The sequence below is a fragment of the Rana temporaria genome, chromosome 3 (genome assembly GCF_905171775.1).
Source record: "Rana temporaria chromosome 3, aRanTem1.1, whole genome shotgun sequence".
Classification (NCBI taxonomy): Eukaryota; Metazoa; Chordata; class Amphibia; order Anura; family Ranidae; genus Rana; species Rana temporaria.
This window is the reverse complement of record NC_053491.1, coordinates 370,799,568-370,826,337: the sequence shown is the minus strand read 5'-3', so window position 1 is coordinate 370,826,337 and position 26,770 is coordinate 370,799,568. Positions and strand designations below refer to the sequence as shown.

At 43.3% G+C, this 26,770-nt stretch overlaps 1 protein-coding gene across 15 annotated transcripts in view; it reads left to right on the top strand.

Annotated features, from left to right (window-relative positions):
* PLEKHA5 (pleckstrin homology domain containing A5) overlaps positions 1-26,770 on the top strand; it is a 200,522-nt gene that overhangs the window by 94,708 nt on the left and 79,044 nt on the right. For all 15 annotated transcript variants that reach the window (XM_040345469.1, XM_040345468.1, XM_040345467.1 and 12 more), the window contains 6 exons: positions 11,091-11,174; positions 12,965-13,082; positions 17,245-17,349; positions 20,854-20,926; positions 26,294-26,394; positions 26,591-26,706. In XM_040345469.1, coding sequence (XP_040201403.1) covers positions 11,091-11,174; positions 12,965-13,082; positions 17,245-17,349; positions 20,854-20,926; positions 26,294-26,394; positions 26,591-26,706 — 597 coding nt within the window. The remainder of the gene's footprint in view (positions 1-11,090; positions 11,175-12,964; positions 13,083-17,244; positions 17,350-20,853; positions 20,927-26,293; positions 26,395-26,590; positions 26,707-26,770) is intronic.

Sequence of the window (26,770 nt, the reverse complement as noted above, 5' to 3'; positions counted from 1 at the left end):
TGGATGGACGACTTCCGTCCAAAGCGATCACATCACAGGGATAAGTGCGAAAGCACTTGAGATTGCCAGAAATACTTATCAGCATGCTGGTGATTTTATTCTCCTGAGGAGCATCTTATCTGTTTTGGAGGAATTCTCTCATTGTAGATTCAGTTTGTTGATGGTTGCTTCAACTTCATTGTTCACTGCTCTACTATTTGCTCTTATAAAACATTTGATTTACAAGCATAAGGCTCCATGTATTTCAGTGGAAGCAGTTCAAATCTATACGACTTAAAGTAGGTTCCTGCACTTCTTTGATGCGACTTGAGTGCCTTAGACTGCACTGTAAAATCTCAAAAGTCGCACCTTAATGTTATCAATGCGAACATTGTGCAACAGTCAAAGCCAAAGTTGCATCAAAGTCCCAACTATCCAAAGTTGCATCAAAGTCCCAATGGAAATCACTTGACTTTCTAGTCGCACAAGTGGGAATGAAATCTTAATCTGAGTTCTCTTCAGAGAGCCCCTCCTTGTTGTTGCCTGATATACCGTGTTTCCCCGAAAAGAAGACCGGGTCTTATATTAATTTTGGCAACAAAATACAAAGTAGGGCCTATTTTCGGGGTAGGTCTTATCATGTAATGTGATGTCTTCTCTCCCCCCTTCCCTCCCTGCCTGTCAGAAATCCCCAGTGTGAACTTGTATACTATGAATACTGTAATAGAGTGGATTATAGGATTTTACAAGCATTTTAAACTAGGGCTTATTTTAGGGGTAGGGCTTATATTGCAGCTGTCGTGGAAAATAACGCTAGGTCTTATTTTTGGGGTAGGTCTTATTTTTGGGGAAACACGGTAGGCCAGCATGGTTTTGAGAAGCTATAAGCCACATAAGAATCTTTTGGGAACTGGCAGTAGAACTGACAAGCACACTAATGCCGCTGCCACTCACCCTATGCAATAAAACATTTGGTCTGATTGGAGGAAATGGTAAATCTTTCAGTCATCATGGTATCGTTGCGATCTGTGTGGCCGGCCAGGAGATGAGTTGCAGGTTGTAGACATAACAGCTGACATTCTTTTTCTGGTCCTCTCCACCCTACACATACCTGGAATTTCTTCTTTGCGCTGCTTCACTTGAAATCTATACATTACATGAAAGAAGATTGCGGAGTTATGTTATTCAGAGATGCTTATCTCTTGAGGAATTTAGAAAGGGGACTTGGAAAGGTCTGGTGTTCTCATGATGGAACAGAAATGGGTCAGGACGTGGGATAAGTGGCGCTTTGTTCTTTAGGAATTGGAGCAATGAATTATGGTGAATGTATTGGTGACTTGGCTCAATGAGGCTCTTGTGTTTGTGTCTCAGTCACTTCTTTGTCCAGTAAACAGAACTCTTCTGATGTGAAGTCACTTAACAGATGAATATTTTCCATCTTTCCCTTCGTTCTTCAGTTTGTCTGTTCTAAGGAGTGGAATGTGTATGCCAGCTATTTTCAGGCACCATCCAGAGTTCGGGTCAGTGTTGGCGGCCATAGCTGTGTTACCAGCCGCCTTCATAGTTCCCCACATATGGCTCTTTTCCCTCTGTGTTCACTGTGTTCCTGGTGTGGATTCTGTATTGTATCGGATGTTTCACAGCTCTTGTCGCCTCCTAGAGAGTTACATTTGGGACATTGTCAGGTATAGATTACAATAACAATCTCTGCATACACAGCCATTATCTGTGGGTTCTTAACTCACCGTGGTACCTTGGTTCACAAACTTAAAGGGGTTGTAAGGTTTTTTTTTTTTTTTTTTTATCACTCGGCCCCTACCCCCCCCCTCCCCCCGACACGCCGCATCATTGGATGTGCTTGACAGCGTGAGCCAATGGCTGCGCTGCTATTCTATCTAATCTAGCCAATCAACGGCCAGACTCCGTGGAGAAGAGAACAGGCTAAGGTAAGTAAAACGGGGCGGGGAGCTGGGAGGGCCATCATTGCCAGGTGTTTTTTCACCTTAATGCATAGGATGCATTAAGGTAAAAAAAACTGAACCTTTACACAACCCCTTTACTTCGTGAAACGACTCTGGTTGCGCACCAAATTGGTTGTGAACTGAGGCAAATTTTCCCATAGGGTTCAATGTAAATCCAGTTAATCTGTTCTGAACTTTTACTTACAGTCTTTTACGTTAAGTTGACCTCTTTCATGTGAACATCTAGATAGGAAAAAAAACACTATACGTCCTCTTTAATGCTTGTTTGAAACAATTCCAAACCCCAATTTAAATGACTAATCTAGGGGCCAGAAAACGGCACACTGCCTCCAGGAAAAGATCATCTGAGGGCGACAAAGTTGGAGAATTTTTATATGAACTATTTTTCCATGATTCCCAATCAAGTGAGCCCACCCTCATGGTAGTCAGGGCACAGAAACTCCTATCTGAGTGGACAAGTCCTCCTAAGACCTCTCATCTTGCGCTGCTCTTCTCAATATGAATGTGTCAGAGCAGGGAAGATGGCCGCAGCTCGTGTTCGTGAACCAAAGCAAATTTTTGTGACCTTCAGTTTGTGAACCGAGTTGTTTGTGAACAGAAGTGTTGGTGAACTGGGGTCTCATTGTATTTCCAATTGCAGACACCCAATAAGATTACCTTATGTGTCCCCATTTCTTTTTTTTTCCAGATTGTCTAAATCAGTGATCCTCAAACTACGGCCCTCCAGCTGTTGCGGAACTACACATCCCATGAGGCATTGTTAAACTCTGACATTCACAGACATGACTAGGCATTATGGGAATTGTAGTTCCTGAACCAACTGGAGGGCCATAGTTTGAAGACTCATGGTCTAAATCATTGACTTAGTGGTTTGCTTCCTGGCCATTACATTACTACTGTTTTTAGTAGTAGCACATAATGGGGAGGGTTTAGGAACTCGCCACTCCAAGAAGTGTGAAATTCTGCATGATCTTCAGTTGAAAGTTTCTGTTCACTTAACCCCGGTACACACAGTTTTATCGTTCAACCCAGCGGGCTTAACGAAAAAAAACAAGGAGCTTGCTGTACTATGTGATGTTAGTACAGCGATCTCGCCACAGTCCACCTGTCAAAACGCATCGGTCAGTGTTCGCAGTCATTGGCCGCTAGCACCTATTGGCTGCTGGTTTTCCAGCATGCCCATTCAAGAGAAGCTGGACAGGCTGCTGTACACACTGGGCGAATGTTGGGTGGTTTCTGTTGAACCAGGCGATACCGGCTGATATTTGGCCTGTGTGTACCAGCCTTAAGGCTCCATGGACACCTAGCAATTTGGAAACCAAATTGATCTGAAGTCACGGTAAAACGTTCAACACACGTTCCTATAAGCACCGCAAAGGTGGTGCAATGTTGCACAGCAAAACTGACTTAACAAAATCAGAAAGCTGCATGGGCGTCCTGTCGCCTAGAAAGCTGCATGGGCGTCCTGTCGCCTAGAAAGGTGCATGGGCGTCCTGTCGCCTAGAAAGGTGCATGGGCGTCCTGTCGCCTAGAAAGGTGCATGGGCGTCCTGTCGCCTAGAAAGGTGCATGGGCGTCCTGTCGCCTAGAAAGGTGCATGGGCGTCCTGTCGCCTAGAAAGGTGCATGGGCGTCCTGTCGCCTAGAAAGGTGCATGGGCGTCCTGTCGCCTAGAAAGGTGCATGGGCGTCCTGTCGCCTAGAAAGGTGCATGGGCGTCCTGTCGCCTAGAAAGGTGCATGGGCGTCCTGTCGCCTAGAAAGGTGCATGGGCGTCCTGTCGCCTAGAAAGGTGCATGGGCGTCCTGTCGCCTAGAAAGGTGCATGGGCGTCCTGTCGCCTAGAAAGGTGCATGGGCGTCCTGTCGCCTAGAAAGGTGCATGGGCGTCCTGTCGCCTAGAAAGGTGCATGGGCGTCCTGTCGCCTAGAAAGGTGCATGGGCGTCCTGTCGCCTAGAAAGGTGCATGGGCGTCCTGTCGCCTAGAAAGGTGCATGGGCGTCCTGTCGCCTAGAAAGGTGCATGGGCGTCCTGTCGCCTAGAAAGGTGCATGGGCGTCCTGTCGCCTAGAAAGGGGCATGGGCGTCCTGTCGCCTAGAAAGGTGCATGGGCGTCCTGTCGCCTAGAAAGGTGCATGGGCGTCCTGTCGCCTAGAAAGGGGCATGGGGCGTCCTGTCGCCTAGAAAGGGGCATGGGGCGTCCTGTCGCCTAGAAAGGGGCATGGGGCGTCCTGTCGCCTAGAAAGGGGCATGGGGCGTCCTGTCGCCTAGAAAGGGGCATGGGGCGTCCTGTCGCCTAGAGAGGGTGCATGGGCGTCCTGCCGCCTAGAAGGGTGCATGGGCGTCCTGCCGCCTAGAAGGGTGCATGGGCGTCCTGCCGCCTAGAAGGGTGCATGGGCGTCCTGCCGCCTAGAAAGGTGCATGGGCGTCTTTTGTGCAACAGACGTGCATAGACTGGCCCATTTAAATGAGTTGGCTGTCTTATGCATGACTAACGTAAATGCATTTAAATTTCTCTAAAAAAAAAAAAAAAATAAAGGAAATGCGCTTTCCAGCTACGTGAGATGTGAAACGGGGCTTTAAAAATAGATCTGTAGCTCAGGATTGGTTTGCACTCCATGTCATCTTTTGCAGAAAAGATAGTTTGATTTTAGGGACAAAGTCAATTTTACATGTTTGGGTTGAACATTCCCATTCCTAGGGTTATTAAACAAAGGTATTCACCGTAGCCACTGGCCAGGAAAAATCTTTTCTTGTCTGGTGATGGTGGATGGTACCACAATTCAGAGGTTAGTTGTTGTTATTGTGAACTTTTTTATATTGTAAAGTACGGTAGATTGGCTGCCATACTTCTTATTCCATCACTAAACATCCGCCAGAAGTTTGTTCTCATTATCAAGTTGTTACTAATATAAAGTTTGCATTTCCTTCTTGTCAGACATGTTTACTGTGAAAACGGAGTGCTCTTAGCATTATGTAAAGTTGATTTTGAAGAGCAAGAAGTAAGTGTTTATTAAGGAGCCTCAAACTGCACAAGACCGGAGAAGTACATTAATTCCAATTAAAATCGGTGCATCATGGCGTAGAGAGACCTTTGTGGTGTGTAATTGCAGTGGAAGGGTTCTTCACGGTGTTAATTAGCCTTCATTCCATCATTTTACTTCTCATTTACATGACTTGATAAAAAACCTCATTGATATATGAGCAGTTTGTGCTCTTCGGTCATCAACGGTAGGTGAAGTGTGTACAATGTCGTTATAGATTTGTTTCCGTATATGTTTATAGCTCTATGATATTTGAACTGAGGGCAGCGATGGCGCCATTTATGTAACCCATCAGCTTTACCAAAAGTGGCGGCAAACATTAGTGACCCAGAGCAATCCTATTTCTGCAGTCGGGTTTGCTGTGCATTCCATTGGTGTATTCGATGTGCATGGCTTCCTTCTGGTACCACCCTCTCAAGAATTCTACACCAATCAAAAGACAAGAATTCACACCTGACATTTCATGAGTTCCAAATTGATTTGACTGGTTGCTGCAATCATTGATGAGGTTTGTCACTCACAGGAACAACATAATACAACACAGCGTTCCCTGGTTTTATGCAGCAGTGCAGAAAAAATCACCCTCGGTTCATCTCTATAACCCCTCATCTCTTCTCCATGACCCCTTCTAATCTTGATAACCTTCCTCCTCGTCTCCATGACTCGTACACCTCCCGAAAACCCATCATCTCTCCAAAACTTCACTCCCCATCTTCATAACCTGGTTTTCTGTAGCCCATAGGGGGAAATTTTACAAGCCTGCCAGAGGCAGCGTTGTCTACTCACTACAGGAAGTTATGAGCTTACAGGATTTCTGGCAGGCCATCAATACATTTATTTTTTTTGGAGCTTCCAGCATTTATAAGAGACAAAACGTGTTGCAAAGATGTCCTTGTATGACTGGATGAAAAATGGCCCTCGTATGACAGGTCATGGTCCTTTTATGAAAGGATGAGACAGTCCTTGAGTCACCCCCACCCATTGTGACCGTAAGGAGCGCTGAATGTCTAGTTTGATCTACTGTTGTGCCAGCACATCTGATGGAACTTTCTAATGTTGGTGAGCCTCCCTAGAATTTGCAGCTGGTACCAATTTAACCAGCATTGTGCATAAAGTCTGCCAAACCATAAACATACTACCAGCCCACCTCATTCCTGGTCTGCTCTACGCCTATCCAAGGCCTGTCATTATATGTGTACATGAATATTATGTGTAACCAAGGATCCGGCAACTGTGGAAAAAAATACTCCCTGAAGGTGGAAGAGTCCAAAGACCTCAAGTATGGCTAGGATCACACTAGAGGTGCACCGAAATTAACGTTTTGGTGTCGAAGCCAAAAATGCCAGTTTTTCAAAATATATAATTGTATTCAACTTTATCATGGATTTGGAGCAAGAAAATCGCATGACTTCACACTGGTATGTTGCGCCTATGTTTTAGTGGTCAAAATCTTGCTTGCTGCATATTTGGTCAGTTAAAATAAAACACACCTCCCCATTGAAACGCAGCAATAATGCACCCGTGTAATGTTTCTAATTTGATTTTTGTATCACAAGACCTATGGAAACACACTAAATGCACAGTAAAATCGTGGTTTAAAATCACAGCAGAAGCACAAAAACTATTTTCGGCTGATATATTTCAGCGCATCTCTGTCTAGCGTGAATTGTATGTATGTTTTCATCCCAAATAAAAAGCATTTGTTCTGGTGTGTTTTTAATGCGGTTCTGATGCCAATTTGCAAGGTGATTTCAGTGCTGGCCAATACATAGTAGATGAAGGGTGCCAACTCCTGTAGTAGGAGAGCAATCTGTGTTGAAATCCTGTACACAACTGAACAAATGTGCAGAAGCGTTCCCATACAGTTCGCACCTGAACCGCTCTGCAATGCCGAAGTGAGGATCTGTTCTTGTTTTTAGTGGGATGTGCTTGTAGATATTAGTGTTAAATCACTATGTAGCTGGTTTATTTAAAGATATGATGGCAGAAAGCGGACCCCCCCCCCCCCCGAGGGGGCTGTATAGGTTTTTGCTGGTAAAGAGTTATGGCTTGGTGCCAGTGGTGACCCTGTGCCCAGTTGTGGGTTGATATGTGCTGTGTCTCCATAGCTGGTTCCTGGCACACCCAGCACACATTATTCAGGTCACAGTTTACCACCCCGGGGCCACCGGCATTCTCCCTCCTCTGCCTTCTCAGGAACATGTGTAATGGGAACATCCATGCCATCTGCGGTGAATTGTGTGCGGCGCGTGAGATAAATTCCTGCAGACAGATTGATCTCATAATTCCTTTCTGAGATAGGATAACAACGAGCAGTTTAGTTTGGGAAAAAAGATTTAAGAATTTATTATGAGCTTTGGAGATTTGTGTGGAGCTTGTAGAAGTGAAATAGGATTTAATGATGATCTAATAAGCAGCGTTGTCGTAATTCTGCCGCAGTACAGAGCCCTAAACACTGATCGCCAGCTATGGGTGTGAATATCTTTGTGAAAGGCTTTTGCTGTGTGTTGGGTGATGGTCTTGTCCTGGAAGATGTGAAAGTTGGTACAGTGCTGAGTACACTGATGTCTTTATATAAATGCTCTGTATATCTCATACCAGGAAAGGACTGACGAGACAGACGGTGACATTGCGAAATTGCTAAATGTAGATCAGGGGTGCCCAACCAGTGGCCCAGGGGCCCGCGGAGCCCTCTGATGTGGCCCGCGATTTCCTGCTCTGGAATGGCTGGTCGGCAAGCCCAGATTGCAGGTTGCCGACCTGCCATAAGAGAACATCCGTGTTGTAAATGAAGCCGGCGGTAGAGGAAGGAAGTGACTTTTACAGAAAGTGCACCACACTTGCAGGATATAATAGACATCTATGGCAAAGTGCAGCTAACCGGCGGGAAAACCACAGGTACGCTGTGCCGCAATAGAATGCAAACCATCAGTGTAAAAGCAGCCTTAGGCCCCTTTCACACGATCGGTCTGACCCAATCTGACCCTCTATTCACCTCTATGGAGCGGCAGATGTAAACAGAATTTTGTTTACACCTGCCTACCTCCAATCCCATCTGCTAAAAAAAGTGGATCTGTCCCCTTCCATCTGATTGGATCAGAAGGCCCATAGAGAAGTTTGGTCTGTGCCCGTGTCTGCTTTGCATGTGCAGATAGCACACAGACCTGTCATCTGCCCACTCCGCTTATTGTGGCCCGCGACTGGTTACTTAGTCACTTAAGTGGCCCTCGGCCTTCAAAAGGTTGGGCACCCCTAATGTAGATTGAGGTTGTCTTGTCATGGCTGTCTGGTCACTTGTCCCCTTACCTGGGTTCTGCTCTCCATGCCCCTTGCTTGGGAAGGGGGGGACCAAATGCTCTGTATATTTGAGGTGGAAAACATGGCAACCATATACAACATTGGAGCCTGTCTGCAGCATTTTCACTTCTCTGTGCTAATTGAGATTTAATTGTAAAAATAAGTATAGAACAGATGTACATAATTTTTATACATTTTGTATCTAAAATTCAGATTTTTCCATTTTAAAGTCAGATTTTCACTCCTTGCATTGTTTTTTTGTGTATACATTGAAGAGCGGAGCTCTTACAGGTGGAGAGTGGATATTGATCTGTCGGTTAAAATGATTTGTCTAAAGTGTGGGCTTTCAGAAGTTCTACATCTCTGCCACGTGATAAATAACAAAAAATGTTCACATCCTTCTAAAGTTTTGTGGTTTGACCCCCTTTTATGACGCACTGTGTAAATGTCACTCGATGTACGGAAAGTTGACGTCACATCCCTGGTCCTGAGGCGTTTTGTACTTGATCCGTAGTGACTTTCCCAATAAACGCTTTTGTTGGTACTTTCCAATATTAAACGCAGTTTGGTGTTCTCAATAATATATTCTCAATATTAAATGCAGTTTGATATTCTCTGTGTGTGATACACACAGTATCTCACAAAAGTGAGTACACCCCTCACATATTTGTAAATATTTTATTATATCTTTTCATGTGACAACACAAGAAATGACACTTTGCTACAATGTAAAGTAGGGAGTGTACAGCTTGTATAACGGTGTACATTTGCTGTCCCCTTAAAATAACTCAACACACAGCCATTAATGTCTAAACTGCTGGCAACAAAAGTGAGTACACCCCTTAGTGAAAATGTCCAAATTGGGCCCAAAGTGTCAATATTTTGTATGGTCACCATTGTTTTCCAGCACTGCCTTAACTCTCTTGGGCATGGAGTTCACCAGAGCTTCTCAGGTTGCCACTGGAGTCCTCATCCACTCCTCCATGATGACATCAGAGCTGGTGAATGTTAGAGACCTTGCGCTCCTCCTGTGGATGCCCCACAGATGCTCAATATGGTTTAGGTCTGAAGACCTGCTTGGAGCATGGAGGTGGACTGGAGGAGGCTATGGGGGACTGTGGGGGGTGATCGGTGCAGTGGTGGGGGGAGATACAAGCACCGATTTCCGTGTATGAATTTTAATAAGACCCCTTTCACACTGGGTCGCTTTGCAGGCACTTTAACACTAAAAATAGCACCTGCAAAGCGACCTGAAACAGCCGCTGCTATTTCTCCAGTGCGAAAGTCCCGAGGGCTTTCACACTGGAGCGGTGCGCTAGCAGGACGGCAACAAAAAGTCCTGCTAGCAGCATCTTTGGAGCGGTGTGTGTATACTGCTCCTGCCCATTGAAATCAATAGGCATCGTGGCTATACTGCCAGCAAAGCGCCTCCGCAGTGGTTTTAACCCTTTCTCGGTCACTAGCGAGGTAAAAGCACCCCGCTAGCGGCTGAATAGCACCACGAAATTGACGGTAAAGCACTGCTAAAATAGCAGCACTTTACAGCCGATGCCACCCCCGCCCCAGTGTGAAAGAGGCCTTAAGCAGTTGAAGTCCATGGGTGAGAATGGAGGATAAGCGGCTGTCGGCTGCTTTATTCAAATCTATACAAGGAGATCTGTGCTTGTAAGTCTCCCCCAGTGGTGCACCAATCTTCCCTGACTGTCCAGGTATCGGATTAAGCATCTGAGCATTTGCCCAAGCAAATGTACTCGGGCAAATGCTTGGTATCGGCACTGATACTAGTATTGGTATCCGTGCAAACCTACTTTGTACTCCTCACCTGGTTGCTGCCTCACATGCTTGGCACCATCTGTTAAACAGCTGTATGGTCTTGGCCACTGTGCTGTAGCTCAGTTTCAGGGTCTTGGCAATCTTCTTATTGCCTAGGGCATCTTTATGTAGAGCAACAATTTTTATTTTATTTTTTCAGATCCTCAGAGTTCTTATCCATGAGGTGCCATGTTGAACTTCCAGGGAACAGCATGAGAGAATAAAAGCCATAACCCCAAATTTAACACACCTGCTCCCCATTTGCATCTGAGACCTTGTAACACTAACAAGTCACATGGCACCGGGGAGGGAAAATGGCTAACTGGGCCCAATCTGGATATTTTCACTTGGGGGTGTACTCAATTTTGTTGCCAGCGGTATAGACATTAATGGCTGTGTGTGGAGTTATTTTGCAGGGACAGCAAATTTACACTGTTATACAAGCTGTACACTCACTACACAACATTGTAGCAAAGTGTCATTTCTTCAGTGTTGTCCCATGAAAAGGTATAATAAAATATTTACAAAAATGTGAGGGGTGTACTCACTCTTGTGAGATACTGTGTGCGTGTGTATATGTATATATGTGCGTGTGTGTGTGTGTGTGTGTGTGTATGTATATATATATATATATATGTGTGTGTGTATATATATATATATATATATATATATATATATATATATATATATATATATATATATATATATATATATATATATATATATATATATATTCAGATTTCTTATTTTACAAATTGATCATTTAGTATTCTATGATTCACATTAATTTATTGTTGAGGCATTGTGTTATTAATGCAATAATTTATGTTCTTTGCCATAGGAGGAGTCAGAAATCACACCTTACAGCAGAGGATGATCTCTGAACCCTTCTAGAATAGTCTCTAATGTTCTGGTTGTAAACTCAATGCAGAAGATTTGTCATGTATCAGAACATCCTGTAATAGTTTCTTTATGTTTTGCAGCCACAATGAGAGGAAAGTGACATGTAAGCACCCAGTAACGGGGCTGCCCTCCCAGGACAATTGCATCTTCGTGGTCAACGACCAGTGAGTATCATTGTAACAACATTAACATGACTAATCCTGATCCATTGTAACAAAATTCTTGTGCACAGTCAGATGCAATGTAACAACATTCCTGTAAACCGGGTGTCAGCAACCTGTAGATGATGGACAGGTGACTGGTAAGTCGGGGTCTGCCCTTGCTGTCCCGCCATTTCAGAGCATCAAACAGGGACTACTTGTAAAGTTGGAGCTGTAGTTGGGAGCAAGAGCCGCATAAGCCAATGCCGCGTCTGTGGTGTTGGCTCCTGTCCCATGCGGAGTGATACCAACTGCACTCCACCCTCTTATCCTGGCTAGAGGTCTCCAGAGTTGTGCCAGCAGCAGGAAAGAAAAGATCTTCAGGTCAGTGTGAAGAAATATACAGGGCATAATAGTATAGGGCTGCTTTCACACTGATGCACTGTGGTTTACCTACACGGTGGGTGCAGTGCACCTACAACTTTAATGTGGGTTTTGCTGCAATTAGCCATAGACTTCTATTATATCCTACAGGTTTGTTGCACTTTCAGAAAGTGCACCACACCTGCAGGATATATTAGAAGTTTTTGGCAAAGTGCAGCTTACCAAGGAAAGTTGAAGGTGCACTCCCAGTGCAGGTAAACTACAGAACATTTGTGTAAAAGTAGCCTTATAGTGGTAAAACCTCATAGTTGACATGTTTTTTTTTTTATCACCTCTGCCCCCATTGCACCTTTAGCTGCAGTGGCCAGAGGTGTACACATGTCGCAGCAGGAGTTATATGCCCTATCATGGTTGGTGGGTGTAGCGCCTGCAAAGCATGACCCATTAAAATGAATGAGATGAGGCCACTTTTCAAGTGTCCTGCAACCTTGTGCAGTGCAGCAAATAAGGGGTTAAAGCAGGCAGCATTGTGTCGCTTTTTCACCACCTTCTTTAACCCTTGGACCCCGCAGAAGCAGGCAGTTGCGAGCTCTTGGAAATGGACCCCATTTACTTGAATAGGAATGTACCATTCACAAGTGCAGTAGGCACTGCTGCTCCTCTGAAAAGCAATGTTGCCTCCTTACCACCCGATTGCAACACGGTAGTACGATAAGTAGAGGTTTAAAGGTGACACTATTCTGTTTGATATTTGACTTCTCCCATGTTGTTCTGGTAGATCCCCTTTACAGTAAACCATCTCAACACATTGTTGCAACATTCCTGTGATCAGTCCTGATACATTGTAACCGCTTTCCTGTGTCCAATCACAATACATTGTAAAAAAACTTCTGCTGACCAGTCCTGATACATTGTAACAGCATTCCTGTGATTTGGGTTGGTACTCCTGACACGCTGTAACATTGCCATTCCCTCATCTGATGTGTACAGAAGAAACAATTTTTATACAATTCTAGATCCAATCTGAAAGCTAAAGTATGCTAATAAGAACCCGGAGACTGTCTTCATTGATGACAATGGAAAAGGTTCAGAATATGGTGTCACCAGCTGTTAAATATGTGTTGGTTCCTGGGATGTCCCATTAGGGGTAGAGTAATATAGAAGTGTACTTTTCACATAGTAGCATCAATAGATGTCAGATTTCCAGTATTTAGACTGACATTTAGGCTACATCTCCCAGCACAGCCCGTCCCTCTGGGCTCAGAAGATTTTCAAGGTGTCCATCATGTTGACTATTTTTATGTGTAAAACATCTTAGATAATCTTGTGACTCTTCATTTACAATTCCCTTCTTTTATGTGATTACACTGACTTCTCCTCTGAGGTTGTTCTCATTTCTATAGTTTATTCTTCCTTTCTGTCGTTTGTAGGTCTCCCTCTACCATGACCTCTCAGGAAACAAAGGACCGAGCTGTCAGCGTAACCAGTGACACTTCCAACTGCAACGCTCCGACCACCACAGGCAACCCTGCCAGCCCAATCAGTCGGGTAAGTGTTTGCTGAATGATGGTGGAAGGTTCAGGAGACATCCTGACTAACTGCTTCCATACATGAAATTCCAATGTATGCTAGGACGTGAAGTGTACACCGATATGTACAGCACATTGGGGTTTCATTGTAATGGTGAATGAGGCTTTGTACTGAATAAGTCATTGATTGCTACCTGTGCTGAGAGGAATCTACAGGCCAGGTGACCCGTTGATCAGTGAGAGTATGGTGACAGCACCTGGCGGTATAGGATCTGGAGGTCAGGTAATCATTATGTATGTGGTGAAGGCACCTTGCGCTATTGGCATCTGAAAGTCATGTGATCAGTATGTACATGGTGACAGCATCTGATGGTACAGGATCTGGGTGTCATGTGATTAGTATGTACAAGGCGATGGCACCTGGCGGTAAAGGATCTGGAGGTCAGGTGATAGGTATTCACATGATGAAGGCGGTATTAGGACCTGGAGGTGCCGTGATCAGTCCGTACATGGTGACAGCACCTGGCGGTCTCGGATCTGGAGGTCAGGTCAGTCTTTACACCTTCCAGTATAGCAGATGGAGGTAAGATGATCAGTATGTGCACATGGTGACAACACCTAATGGTATTGGACCGGAAGGTCAGGTGATCAGTGTGTACACGGCGATTGCATTTAGTGGAATAATAGATGAATGAATGTTAGGTGATCAGTCTATACATAGTAAGGACACCTGTACAGTATCAGATCTGGAGGGCTGGTGGTTAGTATTTACTTGCTGATGGCATCTGGCAGTATCTGATCTGGAGGTCATGTAGCCAGTATTTGTGATGAGAGCACCTGGCGATGTGTCTCGCACAGGGTTAAAGCCTACTTTATTCCGGGTATTATGCACTATGTATTGGAGTTCTGTTATTCTATCGCCCACCTCTATTCTGCCTGTGCTGCAGATTATTCCTTTATAGAGAACAGAGAGACGTATAATTAAAGCTGGTCTCCTACCACCTGATATTGTCTATATCCCACCTCCTCATTTCTTCTCGCCTCATTATATGAAGAGCTGAACATACAGTGCATTGTTGGGGTGTTGCTGCCTGACTTTTTTTTTTTTTTTTTTATGTCATTTTTTTTTACATAATAATTTTTATGTTATTTGCTGTTTGTAGTTCCCCACATATAGAGGTTTGCAAATTTACTTGCGCTCACACACAACATGAGATGCGATTCATAAAACATTCTCGCACTGGTTAAGATTATTTCTAGCGTATTACATTGACATCTAAAAATCTTATAGCCTCCCTGAGGGTCCATGAAAACAACTGTCAAGAAAACCTCAAATAAGCTTTAACATCTTTAATTTTAAAGATTACTTTTAGTCATTACAGTGGGGAAAAATAATTATTCGATCACCTGCAGATTTTGTGCATTTAACCTTACAAATAAATGAAGGGTCTATAATTATCATAGGTGTATTTTAAATGATGGTGACAGCGACCTGTCTCCTCTAGTCAGTCCCATTGCCACAAATTAAGAAAAGATTTACAGGGAACACACTTAACCCCTTGATCGATCCCTAGTGTTAACCCCTTCCCTGCCAGTGACGTTTCAACAGTAATCAGTGCATTTTATAGCACTCGTCACTGTATAAATGTCAATGGTCTCAAAAAAATGTCCGATCCGTCCACCGCCATGTTGCAGTCCTGGAAAAAAAAAGCAGAATGCCGCCATTACTAGTAAAAAGAAAAAATAATAAAAATGCCATAAATCTACCTCCTATTTTGTAAACGCTGTAACTTGTGCACATAAATATACCAAAAATTTGCAGAAGAATATATATCGCCCTAAACCATGAAGAAATTGTTCTTTTTGGGATATTTATTATAGCAAAAAGTAAAAAATATTTTTTTTCTTTCAAAATTGTCATCCTTTTTTTGTTTATAGCGCAAAAAATAAAAACCGCAGAGGTGATCAAATACCACCAAAAGAAAGCTCTATTTGTGGGGAAATAAAGACTACAATGTTTGGGTACAACGTTACACGACCACATAATTGTCAGTTAAAGTCACACAGTGCTGTATCGTAAAAAAAAAAAAGGCCTGGCCATTAAGGGGGGGGGGGGGTATCTTCCGGTCTGTAAGTGGTTAAGGTCATGAAGGTGGCCTAGCCAAATACCAGACCTTATTCTTGTAGAACATTTTTAGAGGGAACTGAAACTTTGAGTTGCCAAGTGACAGCCAAGAAACCTTAAAGCGGAGTTCCAACTACATAGAGCATTTTTTTAAAGTAATATCTTTCATTAGGCAATCATACTGTATATCTATGTTCGCTTACTGTATAACAATCCGCCTCCGATCTCCCGAGTTTTTGTAGAAAGCTCCTTTTAAAAATTGTTCTCCAACTTTCTCATTTTGCTTGTGGGCATGTGAAGCCCACAAGCACTTCCTGGATACTGATGACGATCTGCGCCCATCAAGCACCGCCTGTCCCCCCCATTCTCGCGCATGCGCATTGTAACCTCACCGCAGCGCCGTCCTCCTTTCTAAATCCCGCAATAACTCGCAGCAGGCCTCCCCAATGACACAAGCTCCCAGGAGACAGTGCGGGTAAAGGAAATGACTAAATGGCCACAGAATACCCGCCTATATCCACAGAATAGACAGACAGGAAACAGAGACACATCAAGATTACACAATTATTATAAACATTTTTAATAAAATAAAAAACCTTTGTTTGTAACTTTATTCATTGCTGCAGTTTGATTTAGGATAATGTTTTAGAATAGGGTGGAGCTCCGTTTTAAGGATTTAGAGTAGATCTGTAAAGAAGAGTGGACCAAAATCCCTCCTGAGATGTGTGAAAACCTGGTAACCTGGTAACCAACTACAAGAAGCTTATTCTGTGCTTGCCTACAAGGGTTTCTTTGCCAAGTACCAAGTCACGTTTTGCTTGGGGATGAAATACTTATTTTACTCACTGAAATTTACAGAGCGAGTTATGTTGAGTTATTTTAAGGGGACAGCACATTTACACTGTTTTACAAGCTGTACGCTCACTACTTTACATTGTAGTGTAGTGTTGTCACATGAAAAGATATGATAAAATAGTTACAAAAATGTGAGGGGTGCACTCACTTTTGTGAGATACTGTATTATGTCAGTATATTATATTAATTCAAATTCTCCCTGGGGATCATGCCATGAAGATCCTTGTTCAGGTTCTTATGTGGTGACAACACTCTGTCCCTGGGGTTTAGGAATCTTGTAGTAAATCTGTTGCATGGTGTGTTTCACTTCTTCTATTTAGTGTTGCCTTGCTGTGCCAAAAGATTTGATTATCCTCCCCATTTTGTAAATTTAGATTGGAAAGCTGTCTCATCCCCAGTAATCTGTTGCACTTGATTGCCCTGAATTCCAGGCATCGAGGGTTGCAAATATTTGTATTTATATAGCACCAACAATTTAAATGGCCGTCTACTTATATTGTGCATTCACATCAGTGTCTCCCCTCAAGGAGCTTATAATGTCAGGTTCCTAAAGACCGCCATACAGGGATCAAAATGTAGCCAGTTCAGCAGGGACCAGCTGAATTTTGATCCATGTATGGGCAGGGATATTGTACAGAAGTTGATCGACTTCTGCACAATCGCTCTGTTGAATTTTTTTCCCCTTCTCTATTAGCTCTGCAGGCTATATCCTGCACCACTGATCAGTGTATTCTGACTGCAGGGAAGTCTTTCTTCTGTCAGAATACAATGAATACAATTGGTCAGCTTTTTCATATAACTAGCTGGTTGAAAAACTGAATCATTTGTAGACTGCTTAATTCGCATGTATGCATACATACACATACTCGGGTCAGTTTGTATGTATTTGGGAGTGGGAGGAAACAAGTGTACTCGGAGGTAACCAACGCCAGCACACCGAGAACGTGCAAACTCAATGCAGGTAGTCTCATGGTAGGGATTCTAACCATTGACTAGCTACTGTTCTATAAATATATTGTAAACCTGGTCCAGAGATTTTATTGAACAGGGAGGCAGCCTGATTTGTGTCCTAATTGTATTTCCTATTGTTTGATAAATGCCCCCTTTTGTGCCTAGTAAAGAATCTTTCTTCTTCCATCTGAAAAAAAAGTAAGTATGTTAAGATTGTGTCTAGTGATGAATGATGTGTCTTTTCTTCCAGTCTTCTAGATCTTCTGGAAAACTCCACAATTTTGGGAAACGATCAAATTCTATAAAGAGGAACCCAAATGCTCCGGTGACAATGCGTGGCTGGCTCTACAAGAAGGTATCAACACAGTCTCTTTAAGATTAACTGCTGGGGTGGGGTGATGTATGATGGTGTCAATGGGAGACGCAGCTTTTAGTGCCATAACTGTGTTAACTGTCAGAGGACACCATTGTCCTGCATACAGTGACTGTTCTTATTTACTGGCTGAGCACCCTATTGTTCTGCATACAGTGGCTGTTCATATTCTCAACTGTCAAAGCATCACCTTGTCCCGTGCGTTCTCTGTTCATAATAGTAACTGGAAGAGCACCCAGTTGTCCTACATTAAAGTGTTTGTGAATTCATATATACAAAGCAACCCCAGCCCCTCTATTATAGTTAGGCATTGCACACTTCATTAGTGTTTTATAAAAAACCAAGGCTTGTAAATACAGATTTAGAGCGTTCTTCAGGCCGGTTACGTGACCCGCGGCCGCTGTACAGCTCTGATACATGGATACTACAGGAAGGGCCGAGATCTCCCTCTGACGTCAGCTGGGAAGGTCACGTGGCCGCTCAGCCCCTCCTACAGTAGCCCTGGAAACCGGCAGAGTCATGTGACCGGCCTAAAGATTGTGATCGGTATTTACAAGTCTTGTTTTAAAGACTAATGCAGTGTGCTATGCCTAACTATAATAGTGGGGCTGCCAGTCACCATATATAAAACAAAGCACTGTGCTGTTTAATCTGCTTTTAATTTTTTAATTTTTTTTTTGGGCTAACAAACACTTTAACGGTATTCTTATTAACTGGCAGAACACCAGCTCCCTTCTACTATACTGCACCGACTCCACCCCAACTACTTACTCCCTTACCTCCACATTAGAGCTGAGGGTCACCCCAATATTTAAATCCACTGCGAGGAAATTCTCCACCATTTCCCACACCTGTATACTGAGCCTGCCTTCTGAACTAGAGGTGCTGAGAGCTGGAGTGTCAAGAGGTGGAGTCAGAGCAGGAGTTGCTGTTTGCAGGCAGCAAGGTACCATGGGATATATAGTCCTTAGAAATTGAAAGTAAACTGCAGAGGAGTTGCTGCAAAGCATGCAGGGAATCCAAGTTGTAGAAAAATTGATGTCCAGTAGACCGGCAGAAATCACAACATGAGAGGACATTTTTCAAGTAAACTTGTATAGGATTGTCAAAAATAACTTATTTGTATTGCTATTATAAAGCCGATGTTCTAAAATGAAAGTGTATGCTGTACCCATAGATTCTCTTTAGGCTGGGTTCACACCTATGTGGATTGGATACGGATTTTCCCGCATCCAATTTGCATGACAGGAGATTGTGACCGGCTCTCTATGGAGAGGGTTCACATATCTCCGTTGCGGCTGCAGAGTGGCCTACACAGGAATGCTGTGCGTCTTTTAGCTCAGTTTCAGGCTCGAATTCAGGCAAAAATTATTCTCTGAATCGTCCCTGAAACTGAAAACAGGGACGCACCAGACCCCTGCCAGCCTAATAGGGTAACCCCACATTCAGATTTTAGGTATCCTTTTACATCAAACATTTCAGTTTTGGTGGGATACTCCCAAAAGGTTTATCATGTCTAAAGGAATTCAGACTGTCATATTCCTCATTAGAACCCTGCAAGTCCAGCAGCTGATCACTGATGAAAAAATTATCGTGGTTCACATTCACTTTGCACGTGCGCACAAACGGCTTTTCCTTTAGAATAACAAGTTAGGAATCTGTTAAAATCCTTGAAATGTTCACAATGTAAACAAAGTTCATTAAAATCCCTGCAATGTACATAGATCACCCAGAGGGGAATGTTGTGTTTTTTTTGTTTGTTTTTTTTCTCAACAAAAGTGGAGCTAGATTTAAAATTTGTCAAAAATCCTATTGAAGCCGTACTTGGTTGCAGATTGAATCTTTCATAATGAAAATTCCAGTTTGCATTGCAGATTGAAAAATGTGTCTTTTAAAAAAACATTTTTACTACATTTCTCAAATTCCAAAACTGAATTAAAATTGGAAACAAAGGCTGGCATAATGATCCGTGGTTTTGTATTTTCAATCAAGCACAGACCAAAGTTGTAGACAAGAGTAAACTAAAGCAAACGCCAAAGTTCTGAGCTAATAGATTGATGAGTCAAATTGGATAAAGAATTGATGAGAAATATGAGCGTATCACTGGTCATGGTGAGGGAAGTGCTTTGCTTGCAGATTCCATTAAGTCAAACCTATTTCAGGCAGGAAGAGAGCGCAGGTAGGGCCATGGCAGGGATACATTGATAGGCCAGTTAAAAGAAACACCAGGAATCTGTAAAGCTGTGACATTGAATATGGAGTGAAATGGTGTCACACTTCTTCCCTGTTCAGTGTGGCAGAGTTGTGTGATGAATCGCATGACTGGCTGAAAAGCACTGCAAGCATTTTGGTAGATGAAACCATTAAGATGTATTTCACTGTCTGGCTAGACTGCAGGGATCCTCAAACTACGGCCCTTCAGCTGTTGTAGAACTGCACATCCCATGAGACATTGTAACACACTGACATTCACAGACATGACTAGGCATGATGGAAATTGTAGTTCCTGAACAACTGGAGAGCCGTAGTTTGAACACCCATGGTCTAGAGAACTACAGCTAAGATATTCTAAGCCTTTTCTGCACTTATCATAGAAGCCTGCAGCCCCTCTGCTAGATTACAATGGCTCCTGAACTCTTAGTTTAGGAGAAGCCAGGCTGTGTGCATCCACCTGTCATGGCATACTTGGCGCTGTGCAGTGTTTGAAGCATCTCCCTTACTTGATATTGTGAGTTATTTCTCACCTGCTGGGCAACACATCAGGATTGATACAATATACAGCAGGAAGTAAAACCCCTCCATACATCGGTCTCCATGTACAGTCACTGAAGTCTTCACTTGGCACCGTGGGAGTTAATGTGGCAATGTCATTAACATGTAGCGATAGTGTTCGATAAACACCTTCTGCTATGTGTTACAAAAAGCCGTCAGTGAACTGCACGTGGTGCTAATTAAAGTGAAGTAGTGGAAGCGTCACCTTGTGCCATCTGCAGAGGATGCGTCAGCATTGTGTCTTTGTTAACTCTTGAAAGGTCTGTGGAGATGACATAATTTCCATGCCTGCTTTAATCCTCAATGGTCCAGCCTCATGACTGCTCTATGACAAAGTGTATTAAAGGGGAAGTCCAGCCCAAACTTTGCTTTCCCTCATTTAGCTTGTGTTTGGAAGGTCAGGATTCCTGCCTTGGTGTTATTCCCTGACTTCATGTCCTGGTGACAAAACAGGAGGGCAAGGGGGGATAGTCGGAGGACATTGGTTCTGCCAACTGTCGCTGGGGAGTTTTCCTCTCATCTTCTAATCGTTGATCAGACAAAAGGTCTCCTTCACCATTACATACTTAAAGTATGATTTTAACCCCTGACAGTTCTATACACTTGAGTATCAGAGGTGGGCCTCTTCTGGTATGCTTCCTTGCCTATTAATTATGATAATTACCGTACGTTACAAAGTTCTTATGTTAATGGAGTGATTGTGTATATTTTCAGGCGAATTCTGGGATGAAATTGTGGAAGAAGCGCTGGTTCGTCTTGTCGGACTTGTGTCTGTTTTATTACCGAGGTGAGTGCTGACATATCAACTTTCATTAGTTATGTATCTCCGAGGTTAGGGCAGACTTATTCGTCTAGTATCTCTGAGGTGAGTGCGGACATGTCAGCTCTCATCCATCTTCTATTTCTGAGGTGAGTGTGGCCGTATCATTTCTCATCTGTCATGTAGTACAGAGGTGAGTGCGGACAAATTGTCTCTCCTCTGTCTTGTGGTGCTGAGGTGACTGTGGACATATCTGCTTTCGTCCTTCTTAAATTTCTGAGGTGAGTGCTGAGATATCAGCTCTCATCCATCTTGTATTTCTGAGGTGATTGCGGACATATCGGCTTTCATCCGTCTTGTATCTCTGAGATGTGTACAGACGTATCGTCTTTTATTTCTCCTGAATCTCTAAGGTGAGTGCAGACATATAGGGTCTCATCTGTCTTGTATCCTTGATGTAAGCATGTACATAGTATTTATTTTGTAGTGCTGAGGTAAGTGCAGGCATATTGGCTTTCATCCGTCTTGTAGTGCTGAGGTAAGTGTGGACCTATATATTTTCATCAGACTTGTATCTCTGAGGTGAGTGCAGACTTACCGGCTTTCGCCCATCTTATGGTGCTGAGGTGAGTGCGGATATTTCAGCTTTCATTAGTCTTGTAGTGCAGAGATGAGTACAGATGTATAAGTTCTTGGCAGTCTTGTATCTCCAAGGTGCGTGCGGACATATCGGCTCATCAGTTTTGTATCTCCGAAGTGAATGCGGACATATAGACTTTCATCTGTCTTGTATATCTGAGATGAGTGCAGACATATCGACCCTCATCGGTTTTGTATCTCTGAGGTGAATGCGGGCGTGTCGACTTTCCATCTGTGTTGTATCTCTGAGGCGAGTTCAGACAATACCGGCTTTCATCCGTCTTGTAGTTCTGAGGTCTGTAACGGCAAGTTAACTACTGAGCCCTGCACACATTTCTCAGTAGTACAGAGAGCGCAGTGGCTCAGTGAAATTATAAATTGGGAGAATTTCATGACTTTCTTACTGAGAAAGATTACATGTAAAGAATGTGTGTAGGGCGCAGAGGCATTGAATGCTGATGAACAACCCCCATCAGTATTTTGCATTTTTATGAGCCTATTAATGTTCTTTTTCTTTATGGATATTTGTCAGATCTTTGACAGATTTTACCAATATTATCCCAACTATGGCCAGACATAGTGTTCCAGTGACAGATCAAAGTGTGATATTGAGGTGAACGGTCTCCTTCATTGTGCTGGATGGGACACAATTGGCAACTCCAACAAGTTATTCAAAAACTTTGAGTATAGCCTCAGTTAGATTAAATAAATATAAAAATATAAAAATGTGCCATCATCCAGATTACTTGAATGCAGAAGATGGACCAAGTGAATATAGGGTGTGAGGGCTGCTGATGCCGTCTAACCCTTAATCACTGGTCAAGGGAGTGTTGACAAGGATTTTTCTAGGCACTGATAACGCAACAAAGTAATAACATAAAGGGATTTTTATTAACACAAAAGGAACTATACATGTTAAAAACATTTGGGCCAAACCCCACAATTGAAAACGGCATTCTTAATAACGATAACCGTCATGTGTCTGTTGAAGTGGAGCAGGCCAAAACCTTGACCGGTTTCGCGGAATTACAGCTTCTTCAGGAGGATCTGTATAATATATAATATACAATCGGCAAAAACAAGCAAAATTATACAACAATACAGTAGAATAAAATTACAATATTTTAACATATGAAAGAGCAGTCAATTATCAAAAAAGTGTCAAATGCTCATCTAAAAATGGTTTGTGGACCAGGCATGGGCTTCTTCTTCTTTTGATAATTGACTGCTCTTTCATATGTTAAAATGTTGTAATTTTATTCTACTGTATTGTTGTATAATTTTGCTTGTTTTTGTCAATTGTATATTATCTATTATACAGATCCTCCTGAATAAGGGGTAATTCCGCGAAACCGGTCAAGGTTTTGGCCTGCTCCACTTTAACAGACACATGACGGCTTTCATTATTAAGAATGCTGTTTTCTATTGTGGGGTTTGGCCCAAATGTCTTTAACATTGTATAGTTCCTTTTATGTAAATAAATATCCCTTTATGTTATTACTTTGTTGCGTTATCAGTGCCTAGAAAAATCCTAGTCAACACTCCCTTGACCAGTGATTATTTAAGGGTTAGGCGGCATCAGCAGCCCTCACCCTATATTCACTTGGTCCATCTTCTGCCAGTAAATCCATCTGGTGTGTGTGTGTGTGTGTGTGTGTGTGTTGGATATATAATCCTTAGTCCTCTATTTTGTGTAGGGTTATACTTGGTGGCACTCATTCTGTGAGCTTAAACCTGGTGGTCCCCAGTCCCTTCTGGGGTTACACATGATGATCCCCTGTTCTGTGTGATTTATAACTGTTCTGTGCAGTTATACCTGGGAGTCTCCCATTCAGTGCGGTTATTCCTGGGGGTCTTCCAGTCGGTGCAATTTTATACCCGGTGGTCTTTATTTTTGTGGATATACTTGGTGGACACTGGTCCCCCATTTTTGTGCCATTATACCTGGTGCTCCCCTGTCTCCCATTCTGTGCAGTTATGTCTGGTGGCTTCTGGTCCCCTATTCTGTGCCATTATACTTAGTAAGAGATGCAAAGTTCTGTCACCTCTGAAATCATCACTTTGTATTCCACACACGTCCTCCATCGCTGGCTCTGTATGTTTGCTGTAATTCAGTAGATTGCGTTCTGCTCACAGCAGGGTGGACACTGATCCCCCGCCGCACACAAGTGTTTATCATTACTCTGGCAGAGATAAAGCTTTATGGCAGACGGAGTTTTCTTTTTCTAAATTGTCCTGAACTTTGTATTGCTAGTGAGGTGGGGGTCAGGTGACTTGGCGCATAGAGAGCTGACACTCCAGAGCAGTAATTGAATGTCAGCCTCTGTTCTTGCCTCAGGTTATCGTGCTCCATCAGAGGCCGAAGTCCCTCTTGGCCTCTGCAAAGTAAATGTTGACCAAAAAATACGTCATTGTCTCCTTCCAGTGGATGCACTGCACAGGCTGTGATGGTTTTATGTCAGAAAATGTATTCTACGTGTCAGGAAATTAGAAATCTTGTCATGTCTGCAGCAGATTCTGATGACTTGGAAGTAAGGCAGCTTCTCTGTATGATCTGTGTGCTGGAAAAGTGGACTCTGCAACTTCACTGTGCCTTCAGTGTTTTTGCATTTGCAGCTTATTCTCTTACAGATATTTCCTATACAGCCAGCTACTGAAACACTAGAATTTGCTGACTGCTGGTTTTCTGTGCTTCTTTACTTTTTATGATGTAAAGAGACTGTAATTTGGTTTCCTGTCATTCAAAAATGATACACGGCTGAATGGCTGAGAGGGATAAACACCTTCCCTACCTCCAGTTCATACTGCTCTGTGTGGAGTATCAATTAGAGAGATACAGCTCTGAGGGCTCTGCAGACACTGTGCCATGGAAGTTTTCTATATGAAAGCTGAATTGCAGAATGATAGACTGTTAGAGATAAATGCCATTAGGGCTCTTTCACACGGAGCGGACCGTTTCAGGGTCCGCTCCGTGTGTCTCCGTCAGCTCAGCGGGGGTCCCCGCTCAGCTGTCGGCGGATAGGGCGGTCCCCGCACACAGTGCAGGGACCGCCCTGTCTCTGCTCCGCTCTGCCCTATGGGGAACCTGATGCAGACGGACCGTCTGTCCGTCTGCATCAGTTCCGCTCTGCCGAACGGAAGAAAAATAGGGTTTCTTCCGTTCGGAAAAGCGGATCCCGACTGACGCGGACGCTAGCGGATGCTCCATCCGCTAACGGACGCGTTCCCATAGGGATTCATTACAAGTCCGTTAACGGACTTGTAATGAGCGGACGAACGGTCCGCTAGTGTGAAAGGACCCTTACAGTCACCTCTACCAAACATCGATTTGACACTTGTGCTCTCTACAGACACCTCAGACTTTACTGGCGCCACATTGTAACCCCTATTCACCATTTTTCTGCTCATTTCCCTTTGCCTGATGCGCAGAATCCCATTCTTTCTAATTGTGCCTGTTCACACCTGTATGCTCAGTTTCTCTATGGCATACACTCAGAAAAAAAAACATGAGTTTTTTTTTTTTTTTTTTTTTTAGCTTATTCAGGCGTTTTGTGATTTCATAGACTTCAATAGAAATGCCTGGAATTGCATGAAATGCACTTTTTCATGTGTTTTTACGCTTAAAGAATTCCTCTTCTCTAAGACACACGATCGGAATTTCCGATGGAAAAAGTCAGACGGACTTTTTCTATCGGAAATTCCGACTGTGTGTATGCCCCATCAGAGTTTTTCTATCAGGTATTCCGAGGAATTCCATCGCAGTTTAGATAGAGAACATGTTCTCTTTTACGGTTATGGAATTCCGATGTGTGTTTGGCGAGGTAAAAGCCCAAACGTGTGTACGGGGCATTAAAGAACTGCTCTCATCCCCTTTCCCAGCCCATGAAACAAACTCCTGAAGCTTGATACACGTTCAAAAATACTTCAAAACCACCAGGAATACAATCTTAAAGGGGTTGTAAAGGTACATTTTTTTTCCTCTAAATGGCTTTCCTTTACCTTACCCCTCCCTTGGACTACAGGAGAGTCGAGACACACTCTACGTTGCAGATAAAGGATCTGTGTGTTAGTGGGCGTCCTGACTCTCCTGTAGTCCAAGGGAGGGGGCGAGCACGACACTCCACACCAGGGAGAAAGCCTTGCATTACTGTGTGGAGTTACAGACAGAAGAACAGGAAGTGAAGATTTCTCAGAAGAAATAAGGACATTTAAAAGCAAAATGGAAGGATGAGGTAAGTGAAAGAGGACTGGACTAAGGTAAAGGAAGCTATTTAGGGAAAACAAATTGTACCTTTACAACCCCTTTAAGTGCAAATGAATACTTGCCTCATTAAGACCCTTTACAAAAGGTCATAGAACACTACATTTAAAGAGAAAAGGGGATTAAAAAATAAGTGTTCAAAAAATAAACCAAACCATTTAATCTGAAAATACCGGTCTGATTAATACTTTTCCTTCATTGTACCCGAGTTAGACCTTAACCAGGGAACAACTAGACTGCTAGCTGCTGGGGCCTGAAAGTCACACAAGGAGTTGGGAACCAGGGCACTATAGTCTCCCTCTTATGGTTGTTTGAGGTCTTGTAGGTAACTTGTGCGTCAGTGACCTGCTTATCCCTATACAGACTGTTCTACACAGGTATGAAAATTATGCTAGAAACTCTGATACATTCCTATCTTAGTCTCCATAATGCTATTATTTCATTCCTATTCTCTATTCCAGTAACTTATTTAATCCAGTCTTATCATTTGGCAGACGAGAAGGAAGAGGGCGTCCTGGGGAGTATTCTACTTCCAAGTTTCAAGATATCTGTGGTTATCCCAGAGGACCATATAAACCGGTCATATGCCTTCAAGGTAAGAACACGGGCAGATTTCATCACAGATAAACCAGCCAACATTCCTCACATTATTCTTCTCTGGTAATAGGAGTTTTTAATTGGCAACTGCCTTTCATTCATGCCCAGTGTTATTTCTCCCCCCCCCCCCTGGAAATAAAGTTCATGGTTTCATGTTTTTGTGGTCCGACTATAAATTAGTTTTATTATTCCAGGCAGCACACCCCAACATGCGGACGTACTACTTCTGCTCTGACACCAGCAAGGAGATGGAGCTGTGGATGAGGGCGATGATTGGGGCGGCACTTGTACACTCGGAGCCCGCCAAACGGTATAATGCTGTCTTTCCTGATGTGGCGGGAGGGGGGGGGGGGGTTGTGTGTGGGCAGAATACC